This window comes from Lycorma delicatula, chromosome 3, assembly GCF_047948215.1.
Source record: "Lycorma delicatula isolate Av1 chromosome 3, ASM4794821v1, whole genome shotgun sequence".
In the NCBI taxonomy this organism is placed as follows: Eukaryota; Metazoa; Arthropoda; class Insecta; order Hemiptera; family Fulgoridae; genus Lycorma; species Lycorma delicatula.
The window spans coordinates 197,294,007-197,313,430 of record NC_134457.1 but is presented as its reverse complement, the minus strand read 5'-3'; the positions used below and the strand labels follow the sequence as shown (position 1 = coordinate 197,313,430).

General features: G+C 29.5%; 1 protein-coding gene across 1 annotated transcript in view; it reads left to right on the top strand.

Moving 5' to 3' along the window:
* The window catches only part of LOC142321280 (uncharacterized), a 305,947-nt gene that overhangs the window by 17,861 nt on the left and 268,662 nt on the right, over nucleotides 1-19,424 (top strand). The window contains exon 3 of the mRNA XM_075359277.1: nucleotides 3,439-3,569. Coding sequence (XP_075215392.1) covers nucleotides 3,439-3,569 — 131 coding nt within the window. The remainder of the gene's footprint in view (nucleotides 1-3,438; nucleotides 3,570-19,424) is intronic.

Genomic DNA, 19,424 nt, shown 5'->3' with positions numbered 1-19,424 from the left:
TTTTTGGTTGGATAACTGAGTTATAATGTCTTATTTTTGTGTTTATGGACATGCATTTTTTGTTATAGATGTTTTGTGTTTTTATCGTGGCTTTGATGAGTTTATTCTTTCATTCCAGTTTGGATTTTCTTGGAGGTTGTGTGTGATGTTTTCCCCCAGATATTTAAAGTGTTCTACTAGTTCTATGTCATTATTGTTTATTTTTACTTTGCTTATGCATAATAGGTCTCTCACCATAATTTTTCCTGCAATCTCTTCCAGTGTTGACAGTTGGTATCTGGCCTCTTCTATATTTTGGGCTAGTAGGGTTAAATCGTCCGCAAAGCCTAGGCAATTTACTGAGATATCTTTTCTTATTTTAACGTTATCTTTATTTAATTTTTTCCAATCCCGTATTATAAATTCAAGGGCACAGTTGAATAAAAGCGGTGACTGTCCATCTCCTAGTCTCAGTCATGTTTTGATGTCGAATGGATCAGATATTTCTCCCCTGAATTTAACCTTGGATTTGGTATCCGTTAGTGTTAGGTTTAATATACTAAGTTTATTTATTAGTTATGTTGGATTCTGAGGAAGAAATGTCTTTAACACCGATCAGTATTAAAGAAAAGGCAGAACTTACGACTTATTACCACAGATATGTATTGTTTATTGTATTTTCTTAAAAAAAAAAAAAAAAATACTCCATAAAAAAATATATTCTATCATTGATTTAAATCAATCCCAATATTTTCTAAACCGTAGAAAAACTACGACACGTACCTCTCGATGATGGCCATTAATGCGCTCTTGAGAAGTTAACGATCCTCGCCAAAGCTCGTGACGTAACTTACTTTGCATTTCTTCATTAATGGCTATAGTTATTATAACTATAGCCATTAATGAAGAAATTTAATAAAAAAAATTATTTTTAGCTAGCTAAAATTATTTTTTTCTAGCTCCTTGCATAATGCACTTTTATGCAATGATTTATTTTGTCTTCAGTCATTTGACTAGTTTGATTCATCTCTCCAAGATTCCCTATCTAGTTTTAGTAGTTTCATTTCTGTATACCCCCTACATCCTACATCCCTAACAATTTGTTTTACATATTTCAAACGTTGCCTGCTTGCACAATTTTTCCCTTCTACCTGTCCCTCCAATATTAAAGCGACTATTCCAGGAAATCAATGATTAATGGATTAATATTATTGAATTTTAATAAATAGTTAATGAGATCGTTTTATATATGGATGGGTTTGAAATTTATGAATATTTTACTCGTGAATGTTAGCTTACCAGAAATAGTATCTTGGGTTATACTTCGAATATAATACTACAAAACAATATTTAAAAAAACTATCAGAATTCCGACCCTTAAATTACGATTTTTAATTTTTTTTTTTCAACTTAAAGAGTTGATTATATTGAATTTTCCGTTGAAGGGAAGATTTATCAGGGTTGGAACTATTTTTAAACTTTCTTATATAAGATGAGTATATGATTAATTTGTGCTAAATCTTATTACATTTTACGTGTTTTAATACAAGAAATATGGTCTTTTTAAACATATTTCTTTTGATAACAGAATAAGAAGGTCAAGGTCTTAAGCATAATAATAAAAGATTTTAATTAATTTTTTAACTTGGGAAATACTCAGTGTAAATTAGAGAATATTTTGCAAAATCTCTTGCCAGATTTTTCGATACTTTTACGTAAATTTATTAAAATTTAAAACGCAATTTAATAATAATGGTTTTTTAGTTTTTTTTTTTTTTAATTTTAAAATGACATTCTACGTACCAAATTTCGTTTTATATCCGTTTTATCCTTTTAGTCCCTTCGTGTTTTTTTTTCTTTTGTTAATCAAATTAGCTTTGAACATTATTTGATATATGTATAATTTCAGTACCATCTTTATTTGTGAGGTTGAGTTCATTACATTATATGAAGTTTCCTTTAATGGTGAAGCCAAACTCTAGAAAGTGATTCTACTTAACGCACTGTCCATTGAACAAATACAAATATGTCCATTGAACGTATGTCCGAAAACGCATATTTTTCTGTCTGTCCGCCATTTTCTGTTTATCAAGAACGGTTGGAGACAACCCAGTAAAATTTTATATTTATGTGAAACTAACAAACATTTTTTAGTAGGAAAAAATAACGATACTCTTCGTTAACAAATTTCAAAATAGCGGTCGTTTCAATTTTTAAATCTTAAATATTTTAGGAATTATAGATTTATCAATTGTGTTGTATTATAAAAATTGTGAAGCATTTTTTTTTTGTGAACAAAACGACACCTTAGTCGTAAAAATTCAACGACAAACAACAGATTTATCGCAAAAACTTGGCCTAAACCTATATGACGGCCATCTTGTTTTTTTTTATTATCGTGATTTATTACTGTGGTTACTGATTTAAATTGCTAATTTTAGTACCGGAAAAATGAAGAAGAAACAAATTTGATTTAGTTATCAAGTAAGTCACGATAAAAAACAAGATGGCCGCCTTATCGGTTTAGCCCTACTTTCTGCAATAACTCTGTTTTTTGACGTCGGATTTTTACAACTAAGGTATCGGTTGGTATGTTCTCAAAGAAATGCTTCATAATTTTTTGTACACAGTTTGATAAATCTAATAATTCCTGAGATATTTAAGATTGAAAAATTGAATTGATCGCCATTTTGATTGAAATTTGTCAACGAAGAGTATAGCTATTTTTTTCCTATTGAAAAATGTTATTTTAAAATATAGTACAAAATTTTTTGGCGTTATCTTTAACTGTTCTTGAAAAATATTTAAAAAAAAAAAAACATAAATGGCGGACAGACAGAAAATATGCCTTTTCGGACCTATGTTTACTAGACATATTTTCTTCAGTACGTTAAGTAGAATCACTTCGTAGAGTTTGGCCTACATTATATATGATCATGAGAGCGAATTTTATACAAGGCAAAAGCGCTCAGTATCATTTTAATAAAATATACTTGTAATTTATTAATGGATGGGTGGTTTTGAATAAACTAATGTATTTGTACGTTTATGAGAAAAAACTTGTGATTGTCACAAATATTTCATCTTCTGCATACTTTATGGCTTTCTTACAGTCGTAATAGACTACCTTGTATTTGCTCAATTTACTAAATTACAATCTTTATATATCACATCTGTATTCTAATCATTTTTATTTTCTACGTTCTTAAACTAAAATAATTTACGGAACGATTTATCTTCAATTTATTGATAACAACGGTTTATATATCGATCGGTTGGAATATATCCAATTATAATTAATTATTTGATGTTTTGTTCATAATTATTTTCTATTTTCTGTTATGTATACTACTTAACTTTGGATTTGTAATTTTTACTGCTTTATGGAATATGTAAAAAAAAATATTTTTTTCTTTTTTAGACAATAATACAATTTTCTTTCTTTTTTTCATTTTTCAGCCATCGAGTTGTTTAAGTGATAAAGAAGAAGATGAAATCTATGGATTTGCTGGTTACGGTGTGTACGGCAAACAAATGTTACAACGGCACCAAGCTAAACTAGTCATAACACCTAGACACAACTACCAAAAGTAAGTGTTTAGTTTTCTTTTTTGTTGTTAATGTTTTTATTTCTTGTTGTAACTTTTAACTATTTTATTTAAGTACGAGGGTTATTTTTGAAGTAAAAATAGTTTACTCCGCTAAAGTTCATTAGTAGCTATTTGAAATGTATGGAAAAAATACGATGAATCAGACGATTGTATGAAAATGTTGTCGGTTATTTTACAAAGGAAGAAAAATCGCGCATAATGAAGCATGAAAATCTGTCTCGTATTGAAAAATGCTGCTGACATTCGACAAAAGAGAAGAAAATCACAACTGATGATAAGCTTAGTATGTCTGCAAAACTCAAAAAAGGTTACTACTTCTCGTTGTGTCGGACCGTTGGCATGTACTTCTCAATAAAGGAATGAGTCTGTTCAACGATAATTCTTGTCCTATCGCTACTCAAAATATGGCAGAATTGGTTCAAATGTTCGAGATATTGGACTGTCTGCTGTTCAGTATGGTCATCTGACTTTCATCTTTTTCTGAAATAAAAAAAGCAAATGAGCGGAAAATGCATACAGATCGATGATTACGTCCACCGTACGTCACCGACCAGTTCTAAAGAAAATACCAGAATTTTTATATTAGGTGACAATCAATCTTGTCTCCCGATCTCAGACATGTTTCGATTTCCACAGGGAAAAGATGAAAAATCAAAAGATAAATATTAAAAATTAAAAAACACGACTGCCAAAAAAAAGAGCTCTTAATATAGGATAAAGAGCAATGTTTGATTAAAGAGGTGACTATTTTGTATATAATATTTTTATGTAGGACAACTTTTTTCAAACTCTTTAAATTAATTTAAACACACACACACACACACACACACACACACACACACACACACACATACACACACACACACACACACACATATATATATATATATATATATATATATATATATATATATATATATATATATATGAGTATATATATATATATATTCTATAAAATGTCGACATTCTCCAGTTATCAACCATCTGATCATTTATTTGTATCCTTATCGTTCAACCATGCAGTTAATACATTCTTTATATCTTGACTGGTCCTTTCAATTTACAAAATGCTGAAAATTTCATTAAATTTTTTAATAAATGCGTTAAATTTGATTAATCGCCTCCATTGTTGGAGAATAAAATATATAATTTGTACATTTAACGTTAATTAGATGAGATTAGCGAGCGAAGCAAGCGTCGTACGTTTTGTTTGGCTTAAATTTAAATTTCCTTTTTTTTACGTGGGTTTCTCGTAATCTATTTACCTTAGAGATTGATATCGAGCGATATTTTTTTAATTTATAGTTATCGTTTCGACCTTCACCAGAGCTTATCTGTGTTTGTCGACATATACCCGCGAAGATCCGAATGTATAATAATTTATATAATATTTCGGTCTTTCACTGACGTATTTGGTATGTGTCGACATTCTCTAATTTCGGTCTTTCACGGTAACATATACATATTTATATATCGTATATACTCCCGGTGGTAACGTAAGGAATCCAACGCGAGGTTTATACATCTAAATCGGTTCAGCCGTTGAGCTGCAACAGTGTAACATATGTATATTCATACATCCTAAATACATAATACTCCTTTTTGGGCAGTTGTGTAATATTTCTCCCTCTTTTTGTCTGTTTAGCCTCCGGAATCACGTAAGGTACAGAGGATGAATGAGGATGATATGTATGAATGTAAATGAAGTGTAGTCTTGTACAGACTCAGTTTGAATATTCCTGAGATGTGGGGTTAATTGAAACCCAACCACCAAAGAACACCGGTATCCAAGAACTATTATTCAAACCCGTATAAAAGTAACTACCTTTATTAGGATTTGAACCTTAGAACTCTCGACTTGATGCAGCTGATTTACGTAGACCACTAGACCAGCTCGCCGAGCTAGTCTAGTAGACTATCTATCTATCTAGTAGTAGACTATTCACTAGACCAGCCCGGTGGGCTAGTCGTGTATTATTTAAAGATATTTTATTCTACAAAAGAAAATTTTGAAATTACAATAAATAAAGTGTATGTCGAAACGAATTTTACTTTAAATAATGACCCCTGCAATTATAAATTATTTAAAAATCTAAATTGGAATTTTTTGGTGAAATTATTATTATTTATTAATTAATTAATTATTATTTATTAATTATTAATTATTATTTATTATTTATTAATTAATTAATTTTTTTTAGGATTTTAATATGATGTCAAAGCCCTTTTACGTGATTTATTGATCTGCAAAAAAAAAACCTTTCCATTAATAGATATTCTAATCAAGATAATATGATCGAATAAATTCACATTATCCAAGAAAAATTTTATAAAGACAATTTAGTAAGGAAGTTACAATTTTCTTTTTACTATTAAATAGTGATGGATGGATTACTGAAAGTTAAATCATTTAAACTGGCATTCTTAAAGTAAAGTTAAAAACGATGTGTTTTATTTATTTTCAAGAACTTGCAAAAGTTCATTTATCAACAAAAGACAATCAATCCATAACAAAATTTAAAATGATTCCGAGTTACGTACTATTCTTATTGATAATTCAAGTTTAGACTAACTGATTCAAGTTTAAAACTTCTGGAAAAATAAACATTTACTCCTTACACCGTGACCGATAAGGTTGCTGATGCTGCAAAAGGTTTTATCACAGTAATTTTTATTATAACCCATGGTATTTTCTGAAACAATACTAGACTTACATACGTATATTAACATATTTTTTACCTACATTTTTGACGTTGAAATCACAATAAATCTGCATTAAATTTATCTGACGTCACCAAAACGAAAAATAATAATTTTATAGATTGAAGAATTAGATTCATTGTAATTTTAGAATGGTTTGATAATAATTTAGGGTATTTTGTTTGACGAAATGATAGGTATCACAAAATTAATTTCCATTATTATAGTTGAAATTTGGGAAATTGATGTGCCTCCATAAACGTGGGTTTTATTGTATTATTTTATACTGGAAGTATCTACCAAAAATGGGAATTACGTTAGCCGGATAAAAATTAATAATTTTTTGTTTATTTTGTTTTCCTTTACTTCATACAAGGAAGTACTGCGATCGCAAAAAATTTCGGTTTTCAGATTTCTAATAAAAATAAAATTTTATGTACTTTTCATTTTAAAAAAGTGTTGTACCAGGAAGTCTTACGGTATCCACATCAGATTTATTTTTAGTACAATAATCTTTTTAATCGATTCGTACAGTACGTACTTTAAAAAAATAATTATTGTTCTCATACGTTTCTTATGTGTTTAATCTTAAAAAAAAATTTGGTTGTAAGAGTTGATAAAATAACTGCAGTTAAATTGACAATATATCTTTGTAAATTAATATTTTTTTTTTTTAAGAAGAGTGAGAAATCATAAGTTTTGTCAATCACCCTACAGTGTGATTGGCTGAACAGTGTTAATACTTCACACAATATTGGGAAGGAACTCTGAGCCGGTTCTTTACTCTTTACTATCTGTTGTAAAACGGTTTGATGTATCGTATATATGAGAGGTATACGTAAAATCGTTTGTTAAGTAATGCAGTGCAGTGTATGCTTCCATTGTATAATAATAATGATTCCTCTCTAGTCTTCTGAGAAATTGTGGACGGGGTGGATGCCCACTATCTGTTAAGGTCTGAGCTATCCTTTGATATGATTATTTGTTATATGTCGCAGTTCACCAAAGGGTAGTTAGGCTATCTGCTGGATACAAAGGACGCCTTCGTTACCACCATTTACTTCTTTCCTACCCGTCCATTGGTGCTAAAGATTTAAGGAATTTTCTGAGTGCATCCTGAGTTTTGTGTGATCTGAAAAGAGCTGCTTGGCCTGTAGATCTATCCGAGAATTCTTTTGTACTCAAATTAAGAATTAAGTTTGATGTCTTACTTGCGATAATGATTAAATACATTATCGTGGATTGTTTGAATTCATTTCCATTATTTGGTTCTGAATAAATTGTAACTGCAGTTACAAAAATAATTACATAATTTTATTTGGATCAAATTGTTTAATAAATAAAAAAAATATTTTTATTTCTAAATAAATCCTTTGGAAAAAATGTAAACTATTTTCAATATTATATAACGTAAAAAAAGACACCTTGTTTTTACTTCCTTGTACGAAGTAAAGGAAGTATTGTGATCGCGAAAAATGTCGATTTTCATGTTTCAACGGAAATGTCAATTTTGAACATACCTGAATCCATTTTGACTAGTTTCGGAGTGACTTCTGTACGTACGTACATATGTATCTCGCATAACTCAAAAACGATTAGCCATAGGGTGTTGAAATTTTGGATTTAGGACTGTTGTAACATCTAGTTCTGCACCTCCCGTTTTTATCACAATCGACTGGACCAAAAGTGTCCAGAAAAAGCCCGATATCCAAAGAAAAATTGGATTTTGGATTTTTTTTTAAACTGTTATAATAAGCCCTCGTTGAGAGCTTTTCAACGATATATCATAAATGGGACTTACTTTCATTGGTTCCAAGGTTATAGCAAACTAAAATTTTAATTAATGTAATATCTGGATTTTACAAGGGGAAGACATATCGGTTCGAATCCGACTTAATATACATACATATTTTATTTATTTAAATATATTGATTTATTTATAATTATTAACCTCTGATTGTAAAAAAAAAATTAACAATAAATAATATTTATTATTTAACTAATAAGTTATTAGTGAAATAAAAGTTTACGTACTTATCATTTTAATTCAAACATATTTATAATAAGAGGTTAATAATTATTAATAAATCAATATATTTAAATTAAACAAAAACAGTTATGTATATGAAGTCAAATTCGAACCGACGTGTGCATGGTTACGGATCTGGCACGTTCTCACTTACACGACATATCTACTTGTTAATAAAAAGAAATATTTTAGCAATTGTGAATATTTAATAAACATGGACAGTTTATTAAAGAACTGGAGGATCATATCTCACTTTCAAATGAAATAAGTTTAAGTGAAGTGCAGCAATAAATGTGTATGTGTAATTTAATAGGCGTACAAGGAAGTAATGTGGTGTCCACATCAGATTTTTTTTTGTAATTGAATTAACCTTATTTTAATGAGACAATGAGATTTAAACAGTTAAAACTCCTGGCATATAGATTTCTAAATTGTGGAGCTCCCTACATAAATATAGAATACATAAACAAAACCGAACTGGTTTGTAATAATATATTGTTTTAAAAATTGTTAAGGTAATTGTTGATTTTAATTCTGCGAAAATTGGTTATCCGTTAAAGTATAATTAAATATAATTAAAATCTTAATTTTCTAATGATATGATGAATTAAATTAAAACAAAAAAAATTATAACGAGTTTTGTGTCTTTCTAGTCTATAAATCGGATAAGTTTTTAAATTGGAATTATTAATTTTATAAATTTATGGAACTTATTTCTGTACTTTTTTTATTTACCTTATTTACAGTATTATCTGATTAGTTTGTAAGGTGAACAGTTATAAATTTATAAAGTTACATGCGAAACCGATGCATATATGCCACCACAGTAGGTAAGTTTTTCTAAGTTTCACTACACTCAAATAATTTTATCTTTTTATACTTCTTTTCATTGTATTTTTTTGTAGTTAGGGATGTGGAAACGATATAAGCGTGACTTGACAACTCTTCAAAATTTCAAACTTTTTCCTATTGTTATAAGTTCTTTTATAGAATAATCTGCGCTAGTGTGATAAGTATTTTTTATACTTGGAAAAAAAATATTTAAAGGATATTTTTTTAGTAATGTTTTCGTTTTGAGAATAAAACTGTAATATTTCACATTTTCTGTAATAATCTTTATAAATTATTTTATATGTAATTTTTTTTTGCAATGAGTGATTTTTTTTATTGGATTACCATAAATTATTTTAAAAACTTCTTGCGTAATTCTACCCAATAAGATTGACTTACCAGATATTTTTTTTTGTTTACTTTTGAAAAATATCAACTCATTCTAATCTAAAATTTTACAAAAAAACCTTTGATATATAACAAATAGTTACATTACAAAAACGTACTACAATCAAAAATAAATAAAAATAACAATATTGCTAAGAATAGATACCGCAGATAAAGAAACGTAAACGTTCCAACTTGTAGCGTCATAATTAACTACACTTCTAACTGGCCCCGCTCAAATTTTTTCGATCTTAAATAGAGCGTAATTCAAGAACAACTCAATCCATTTTCATCAAGACTCCGGCGGGGATGACCCATTCGAGGTGTTCCCGTTAGAGGCATTGGCGTAAAGACCGAGTCCCGGCTCCCGGAGTAGGGACCCAGGAACGGCATAGCCGGACCTGGTGGATCTGGTCTGGGGGTTTGAGGCGGGCGCAAAGTGAGATCCGATCGGCGGGCCGAGACGTGGAGGCCCGTTAGAGTAAAGGACACTCCCCTGGGGTGTGTAATACGTAACAGCAGGATCCGGTCCGGGGGAGAAGAAGAAAAAGAGAAAAACCAATCTTCATCAAAATTTCACTTGCACAACTTTAGGTACATTACTACGACATATCTAAATTTCAGTGAAATTAACGTAAGAGTTTTGGAAGTTTTCGAGCTTGAAAATTTTATACATAGTCCTATAAATAAATCTATGTATATAAAATAATTTATCGTGTGTCATTCATAATCAACGCCCAGCAAAAAATATTTAAGATAAATCGATGAAAATTTGGGTACACGTTCTTCTTACATTGTAAGTGTACACTAAGCAAAACCTGTTTGAAACTGAAAATGAAAATTCCTTTTGATTACGATCGACTGGACCAAAAGTGTCCAAAAAAACCCAAAATCCATTTTTTTTTTTGGATTTTGGAATATTCTTAACTGCAGTAATAAGCCCTTAATGAGAGATTTTCAACGATACGTCATAAGTTGTATTTATTTTCATTGGTTCCTGAGTTATAGCCAAATAAAATTTAATTACTTAATTATTTTGATCTTACAAGGGAAAGGCACATCGGTTCGAATCCTACTTCATCTCCTTTTTTTTTAACTTTTTTTTTTTAATTTTAATATATTGATTTATTAATAAAGAAAAATTAACCGCTTATTGTAAAAAAATTACGATAAATAATAATTCAATAATAACTATAAAAAAAATCAGAAGTTATTAATGAAATAAATTTTTATTTACTTTTCATTTTAAAAAAAATTTGTGATTTAATAGGCGTACAAGGAAGTCATGTGGTGTTCACCTCAGATTTTTAAGTAAAATTAAAAAAATACACCAAGAATATTACTGAATTTTAAACTCATTTCAAGTGTTGAAACTTACGAATAGTATATTTTTCTTTGTAGAGAAAAAATAATTTTTTACATTTGATCATAAATTTTTACTTTGAAATCGTAAATTTATATTTTTTATAGATTGCAATTGAGAAGATATTATAGGTTAAAATATAATTCCTACAGGATTTTTTATTTTACTCCAAGAAAGGAGTTATATAAGTTCCGTTTAGTCCAAAAAAAAATTCCAAAACTCATAGCCATAATATTCTGTAGATTGCGAGCGTATATTTAGAATGATTCTATTAAACGTTTGAAAAAAAATGAAGGTTAAAAATATTAAGCGGGTTCTAAATCTCAAAGATGATTGGAAAAAATTTTAATTGTGACGCTTTTTTTAGAATCTTAAAAATGACATAATCTGATATATCCTCAGATATAATACCACTGAAAAAAATTAGTAAAAAACATCATAAAAGTACTCCACGCGTAAAATAAATTATAAATTTATACATTTATTTTTTAGATTTCTATATCTTTTGACTTTTTCAGTCTATATCTTTTGGATTCAAATTTTTTGTAATTTATTTATTTCTTAGCTGCTTTTTATCAGAGTGAAAGTATTTATAACCCCTACTGGACGATTTGGCAACATTAGTCTATCCACCTCATCCTTAAAAATAGGAGTTCTATTAATATTTTTACTAATCTACCCAATTAATTTTTTTTATAATTTTCCGTATGTGTGCGTTGCAATTTGTTAAAATAGTGAACAATAAGCAAAACCCCACCCCCGAACCAAATAAGATGAGAATGATATATACGACATGTAAATTATATGTAGTCTTGTACAAACTCAGGCCGACCATTCCTGAGATGTGTCGTTAAAAATGTAACCCCAACCACTAAAATACACCTATATCAACTGTTTAATATTCAAATCCATGTAATAGCAACTAACCTTTTACTACGATTCGAACCTGAGAATCTTCGACTACGAAAATCAACTGTTAAACATTTGCAACTACGAGTTTTACCACTAGACCAGGCCGGTGGGTTGCCCTGTCAATTTTATTGTTTTTTCCCCTATTATTCCTTTAGTTGAGAAGACCAGTTTTATTGGGTAATTTTCTAATTTATCAGCATGTTGGTTAGTTGTAAACCTCATCGGTAAAAAAATAGAGTATGATCATTAAACAATTGTTTTTTTTTTCAATCAATTTAATTAATATTTCTCTTTTTTTGAATTTTTTTTTTTTTGAAAGATAGTATAATAAAAAATAAAATCTTCATTATAAAAGTAGAGAATGAATATTGAAATTTAAAAAAATAATTTTTTTGTTCCAAATATCACGGAGATTATCATTAAGAGTATTTTTAACTGTTTTTTATGCAAGCATAATACAGGATTGTATTTTAGTTTTTAGTAGTTTAATGAAATTTTTTTGTACCTTTTAATAATAATAAAATAAACAGGGATATAATAGTAATAATAATTTTAAATATATCTGAGGGAACTTAAATAATTTTTAACTATTAAAATTATGAATATTAATTATCAACATATTGTGTCCAGTTTCCTAATATTTTTATTAATAATACATGTTTAAAATTTATTTATTAGAATGCAATATTTGAAGGAAATTACCGTAAATTAGAAATTAGGATTGTTTTCAATAGTGTAAAGTATACTTAATTTATTACTTATAGTATTACTTAATTTATAGATTTTTTTTTATTTTTAATTTTTATGGTAATCCCCCCCAACACGGAATATTCTATAAGGGATACCTAATTTCTCATACCAAATTTATTTTTTTGTACAGAATGTTGAAGTAATTTAAGTCTGAGATGTATTTCTAAGATACGGTTTTATGGAAATCAAAATTTGAGAAATAAATTATTATTATTATGATTTAAAAAGAAAAACAAATTAATTTTTTATATTTCCTTTTTAGATTTTCTTTGTTTAACATTTACATATTTCTTCTTATTTTATTCTACCTGAGTTTTTATGTTTTTTAACATGTTATAACTTGAACTTAATCGGCGTAATTTTTTTGTTTTTACAAAACGACGGGGTTTTTTGTGGTAAGTATTAAGAAAACTTATTAAAATATTTGAAAAAAATTATTACTTCTACAATAGGTATTTGGATATCATTTGACAATTACATTAGATACAGAACTTTACAAGCTTACAATTTATTATTATTATTATTATTATTATTATTATTATTATTATTATTGTTATTTTATTTAAATGTTCATTTCATGTTTCTCTTTGTCTGTTAATGCTCTTATAAAATATTGCTATCTTTATTATTCTTATCTACAAATATAATTGATCCATTTTGAATTCAGTGGCATTAACTACCTGTCAATTTAAATACCGATTTGATTGTAATTTGTAAATCTGTAGAGACTTTGATGAATCTGACATTAAATCGGTTATATCTTGCCGCAAATGCTTTTACTGCTAACGGTGGCTCTATAGGCCTCACCTATATAATATGTATCGAGTACATGTATTTACGTTAGTGTGTGTATGTCTATGTAGAGATGTACCTGTGTGTGTATGTTGTTTGTGTGCGCGCGTTGGTCGTGATGCAAAGCTGACAATTAATCAGAGCCAGCTAACTCATCAATACGCTTCTATTATCTCAGTATTAGATGGAAATTGGTATGCGTCCGGTACAGTCGAGGCTGTATTACACGGGTCACTATACATACGCGGCTCTCTCTCTTTCACTCTCTACATATATATAAAACAAGAATATATGTAGTGTTTGTGAGTGCATGTATGTGTGTCAATACATTATAAACAAACCTATTGAAATTATTTTAGCTTATTGTTCCCAGGTATTGTTCTATTGGTTTGTTGTGTTGGGATTAACTTTTATTTATGTATTTATAATTTAAATAAACAGTCCTAGAATGTCGGATATGAAATATAAATCAAATCCTAAATACATAAGTTCTACGCATAACTTCCAAACCGTAGGAATTTATGTGCAGGAAATCCTTGAAAAAAATAGTCTCTAGAAAATGTGCAAAAATAATTCCTAGTATTTAAAAAATCGTTTAAAGATATTTATTTTTATTTTCTCTAAATAATCTTTTTTTTGTGAAACGCTGACTATTTAGAGTGTAAATACAGAAAAAAATTATGAGAAGAGGCTGAGGTCCCAAAAACGTTTCAAGATTTCACTACTAAATTTTTGTGCACGCATGTATTAAATGCTACATCCGTAATATTTGTAGCTGGCATTAAATGCATGACATCATTTCATTCTCGAAAACAGAAATTAATTCTAAATAATAATAATAATAAGCACCTTACTAAACTAACAAAAATATAAAGTGATCTCGCGTTAACTTTTTCACTGATTTTATTATAAACTAGGAAAAATACTCGAAAATGTTACGTGGTTTATGTTTCATTACACATGATTTTGTTAAATGTTTTTATCAACTGTAATTAATAACTTTCATAAATTTAGCGTACTAACAAGAAGAAGTTTTACAACGAAAGCTTCAAAATCCTAAAAATTTAACAGTTCCATGAATTGTGATTTTTTAACACAGCTCTAATCCCAATGATTTCCTTCTTTACCTCCAAAACACAAATATAATTTTAGATAAATCGTTGGAATACCAAATCGTGGATACCGATGTTCTTTGGTGGTAGGGCTTCAATTAACCACACATCTCAGGAATGGTCGACCTTACACTGTACAAGACTACTTTTCATTTACATCCCATACACATCATCTTCATCATCCTCTAAAGTAATACTTTTCGGTGGTTCCGGAGGCTAAAACAGAAAAAAAGAAAAGATAAATTGTTCGTATAAAGGAGTATAAATCGTTCGAACGAATGAATCGTTCGTGAGCTGCGCGTATTTGCTCAGCTGCCCGGCGCGCCATCTTGTCCGTTCTGCGCCAATAGCAGCTAAAATAAACACGTGAGCACATACATCAAACAAACAAACCTACGTACCATGATTTTTTTATAGGAAGTGACACTGCGCACAGAAATATTTTTTACATTTAATATTACTTCCCTTGCTAAGTTGAAACAGCAAACGTATTATTTTATAACAAAACGTAATATTAATATGTTGTGTTACATAATATGTCTGTTTTTTAAGGTCGTTTTGCATGTAAACTAACGTTACGAGAGGCATTATTCAGAGTTTCTTTTTCTGCGAATTATGATGTTAAACTATATAATTTCTGTGGTGAACAGAGAGAGTATGTAGGGCTGAATATCGCTTCCATTTTAGTGCACTTGGCATATTACTATATAACCGTATTACTGTATAACCGTTTTTTGATTCCGCTAAAAAAGCAGTAAGAAACCACTTCAATCCCCACTTAACTAAATAAGCCTGACCTGAAATTGATGTTATTATTAAAGACTAGCATATCATTTTTTGGATTGGCCGAGGACTTATATCAGGTAGCGTACAATTACATAATAACAATAACAACTCAAGAAACAGTTAAAAATATTCAAAATTTTGAAACTTTTCGTTGTAAAAGTTCTTGCTGTTAGTACGCTAAATACATGAACTTTATTTAGTTACATTCGACAAAAACATTTAAGAAAATCATGTGTAATGAAACATAAACCATGTATTATTTTCGCGGTGGGCCTGAGGCCCACCTTTTTTCTAGTATTTATTCATTTCTATTATGTGATTTACTAACAATAAATATCATATATGTATTATTTTCATTTACCTGGTAAATGTAAATACCTTATCGTAGACAGTCGATCGTAATTCAGCTGTAATTTTACTGTTATACTTTATCATAATAATACACAAAAATATATTTATTATTAATACCTTTATTTATATTTTTGTTAACAATTAATTGATTCTATTTTAATTATGTTTAATTTAATAATAATTATATTCCATTAATATTATTTTTTTCCTTTACTTAATTTTTGTAATAATTTTTTTTAAAATTTATATTCAGTCTGTTATATTTTTATGTATAATTTATTAGAGTTTTTTCATAATAATATTTCGATTCATATCCTAGTATTTTACGAATCCTTACAGCTTGCACCATTTGACGGAATACATACGGAAAAATAGATGGTTCAGTTTTTCTTAATGAGATAAGGGTAAAACTTGTGTTTTACTCATCATTGTGCTTTACGTTGTAAAGCCAAAATAAGTTGGCTTACTGTCGGAGAAGAATAAAAATGGCGGATTCTTTTTACGTGAGGAGAAAATTGTAAAATCATGTAAAACGTGACAATTAATGGTTATTTAATAGTGAAAATATCTTTTATATAAAGAAAACTGCAAAACAAAGCGGTATTACCATTTATCATGTTAATATATGTTATTTAGCGAACGAAAAGTCGCGACATTTCATAAGAAGCTTACCGTTACTATGATTAACACCCGTTTATCTTTTTCTTGTTTTTTTCACTCTTGTTTTTGGCGGAAATTCACTTGATTTACAAACGGAAGTCTTGATTTGTACATTTTATTAATTAAAATAAAAGCAAAAACAATTATTTCGCATTGTTTATAATTGTTTTTGGAAAGATAGTATAGTTTTAAATTTAAAAAAAATCGTTTTAATGTAATTGACGTACTATGTAGTAAACACTTAACACCAACATCTCCCTTCTTTTTCCTGATTATTGCGTGTTAGCAAATAAGTAAAGGAACACGCACTTTGTTCCTTCCACTTAACGTGATTGATTTATAAGTTAGAGCCTTTAATTCAAATTCATCGAGTAGTGTAATTTAGATTACTCGATCTGTCATTAAGACGAATAAATTCTGTTATTATGTGTTTCGTGTATACCTTTTATTTACTTATTTTTTTTTTAAAACGTATATTTATACTCAACATATGTTATTTGATGTGAATAAGATTAAAACGAAAGTAAGTAATTTTTCCTACGCTATAGTAGAAGTAATTTCTATTTTAAAATTAATTTGATATGACATATTTTTATACATTCAGATATAATTATTGCCTTAAAAATATGTGTGTATTCTATAAAAGTTACTTAGTATATCTTTTCGCCCGTTCAGCTGTTTTAACAGATAATTCATGAAAGATTCATATGATTATCACGATATTTTTTGTACTGTTTAACTGCAGTATAACATAGAATTTTTCTAACATATTATAAAACACCTGTGTATTTCGAGGGTGTAATGGACTTTTCAGCTACGCAGCCGACCATGGTTAGTAGAACGCCTCACCCACTTACCTAAAAATAGTTTTATTTATAAATTCCTTACAAGTGTAATTTTTTTTTATTGGTAATTAATTTTTTGTGTTACACTTGAATATATATATGTATATGTATATATATATTTAATACTTTTATTTATAGTCGCATCAACAATTAAATTCATTAGCGACTTAGTTTAATTGTACCGGTAAATTTGTAGTGTTGAAAAAACTCAGGTCAACTACTCCTGAGACGTGTGGTTAATTGAAACCCAACCACCAAATAACATCGGTATCCACGATCTAGCATTCAAATCCTACCTTTTTTCGAATTTTAACCTGAGAACTTCGACTTCAAAATCAGCTCATTTACGACGACGAGTACCACTAGACCAACCCGGTGGGTTATGAATATTTTAATTTTACTTTTGATTGTCAAAACGCTTTCGAATTACATATTTATTTATTTATTGTTCTGCCTTTTATTAGGCGATTTGGTTTGCCTGGCATTTCTCCCACCACGACCCCATTCGTTCGCCCTAAAGCGTAAAACTGAATGTCCGTACCACAAACGGCTACTGTTCCTCAAAACGGTTTAGCGACCAATACTCTAATTAGCTCCTAGAGCTTACCTAACTGCGTGAGCGGAATAAGCTTGGTGCCCTACACCACTCGCTTGCGTGTCCCACCGCTCACTAGTCATGTATTACTAAAATTTGTAGACGCACTCCGTCTACATACTAAAATAAATGACCTGTCAATAAATTAAAATTTATTCCGTCAAGGACAGCAATTTGCTGCCACGCCTAGGTCGCTGAATGCCAGCAAGTACCTGTCCACCACATTATAGTGCTTGGAGCTATATTTGACTGATGGCCAGCCATTTCTGGAGGGTAGCTTTCTACGGCTAGCGGCAGGGGTCTTATATCCCTTAAACTACTGATGCCGGTTGAACAAAGCAACGGCATCGAGGAACTCCCACACGGTCCGACAATGCGGTTCATGCCATGTTGTCTTGTCGCTTATGAATGGCCAATTTTTCCTTTGACCTCTAAGTTCCAAGGTGGTTGATTTCTGGCCCCCCCAAGAGCTGGCCAGTCGAACATCATGTGGTCGTTCGACTGGAGCTCCCCGCAGACACACTGCTCATCAGCTGCCAGGTGGAACCGCCTTATTAGACGATGACAAATACGTTCACCACTCTCATGTATTCAGAACTTAGACTGGAATTTGATGAAAGGGAGGACAAACCACTGCTACTTTATTCGCAGTGCCATCAAAATAAGAATATATATATATATATAAATGGATATTAGTTTTCACTTTTTGATACTCTTAGTACAGTTGGATATAATCGAATAATTTTTATTGTATAACTCATTTCGTCACTTTTAAATTCTGTCAAATAAAACAATGTGATATTTCCAAAAATGATTGATTGGTAATATGATAGTTGAAATACATTTAATCTATAATAATCTATATAACGTATACGTTTCTATACCATTCATCCAATTACGATGAAACTTTGGGGAGTTGTTATGCGCATTCTCGCGAAGGTTTCTGAATTAGTTTGGATCCGCTAGGTGGCTCTGGGGTCGAGATATTTCGAAAAAAATTATTTATGATCCGATTTCGCTCATATTCAGAATATATATTAGTTAGGTGAAAATAAATATTTTTGCCAAAAATGGACTCGCTAGGTAACGCTGGAGTTAAAATATTTAGAAAAATTGTATTTATGGGCCGATTTGGCTCATATTTAGAATATATATTAGTTACGTGAAAAGAAACATTTTTTGCAAAAACTATACCCGCTAGGTGTAGCCGGTGTCGAGATATTTACGAAACAAACAAATATATAAATACACTTTCTTCTTCTAAATTATATATATATATATATATATATATATATATATATAAACAATGTTCGTTCGTGTTTGTGTCCCCTATAGCCTAAAAAACTACTGGGCCGATTCACGCGCTGGTTTTTGAAAAATGGTCCGTGTTGTACGGAGAAGGTTTAAAGGTATTGAAATCCTCGATCTGATCAATAGAAAGAAAGTTAGGGTCATTTTGAACCGAATACTGTGTTTAGAGAGTAGATTGAATAAAATCCGATAGGTAGTGCTGTTTTGACAATCGGATTTATTTACATTTTGACTTTTGTAAAGTGAAAGATTAAATTTTGTGCAGTTCCGTAATGTTTTATAAGTTTCTTAATGTTCAGTATTAATTGTGGTGACTTTTCAGCCATATCTCTTTTCGTTAAAAAGTTATTTTCCACCTACTGCTGTGTTTAAAGAGTGGTTTGAATTAAATCCGGTAGGTAGGGCTGTTG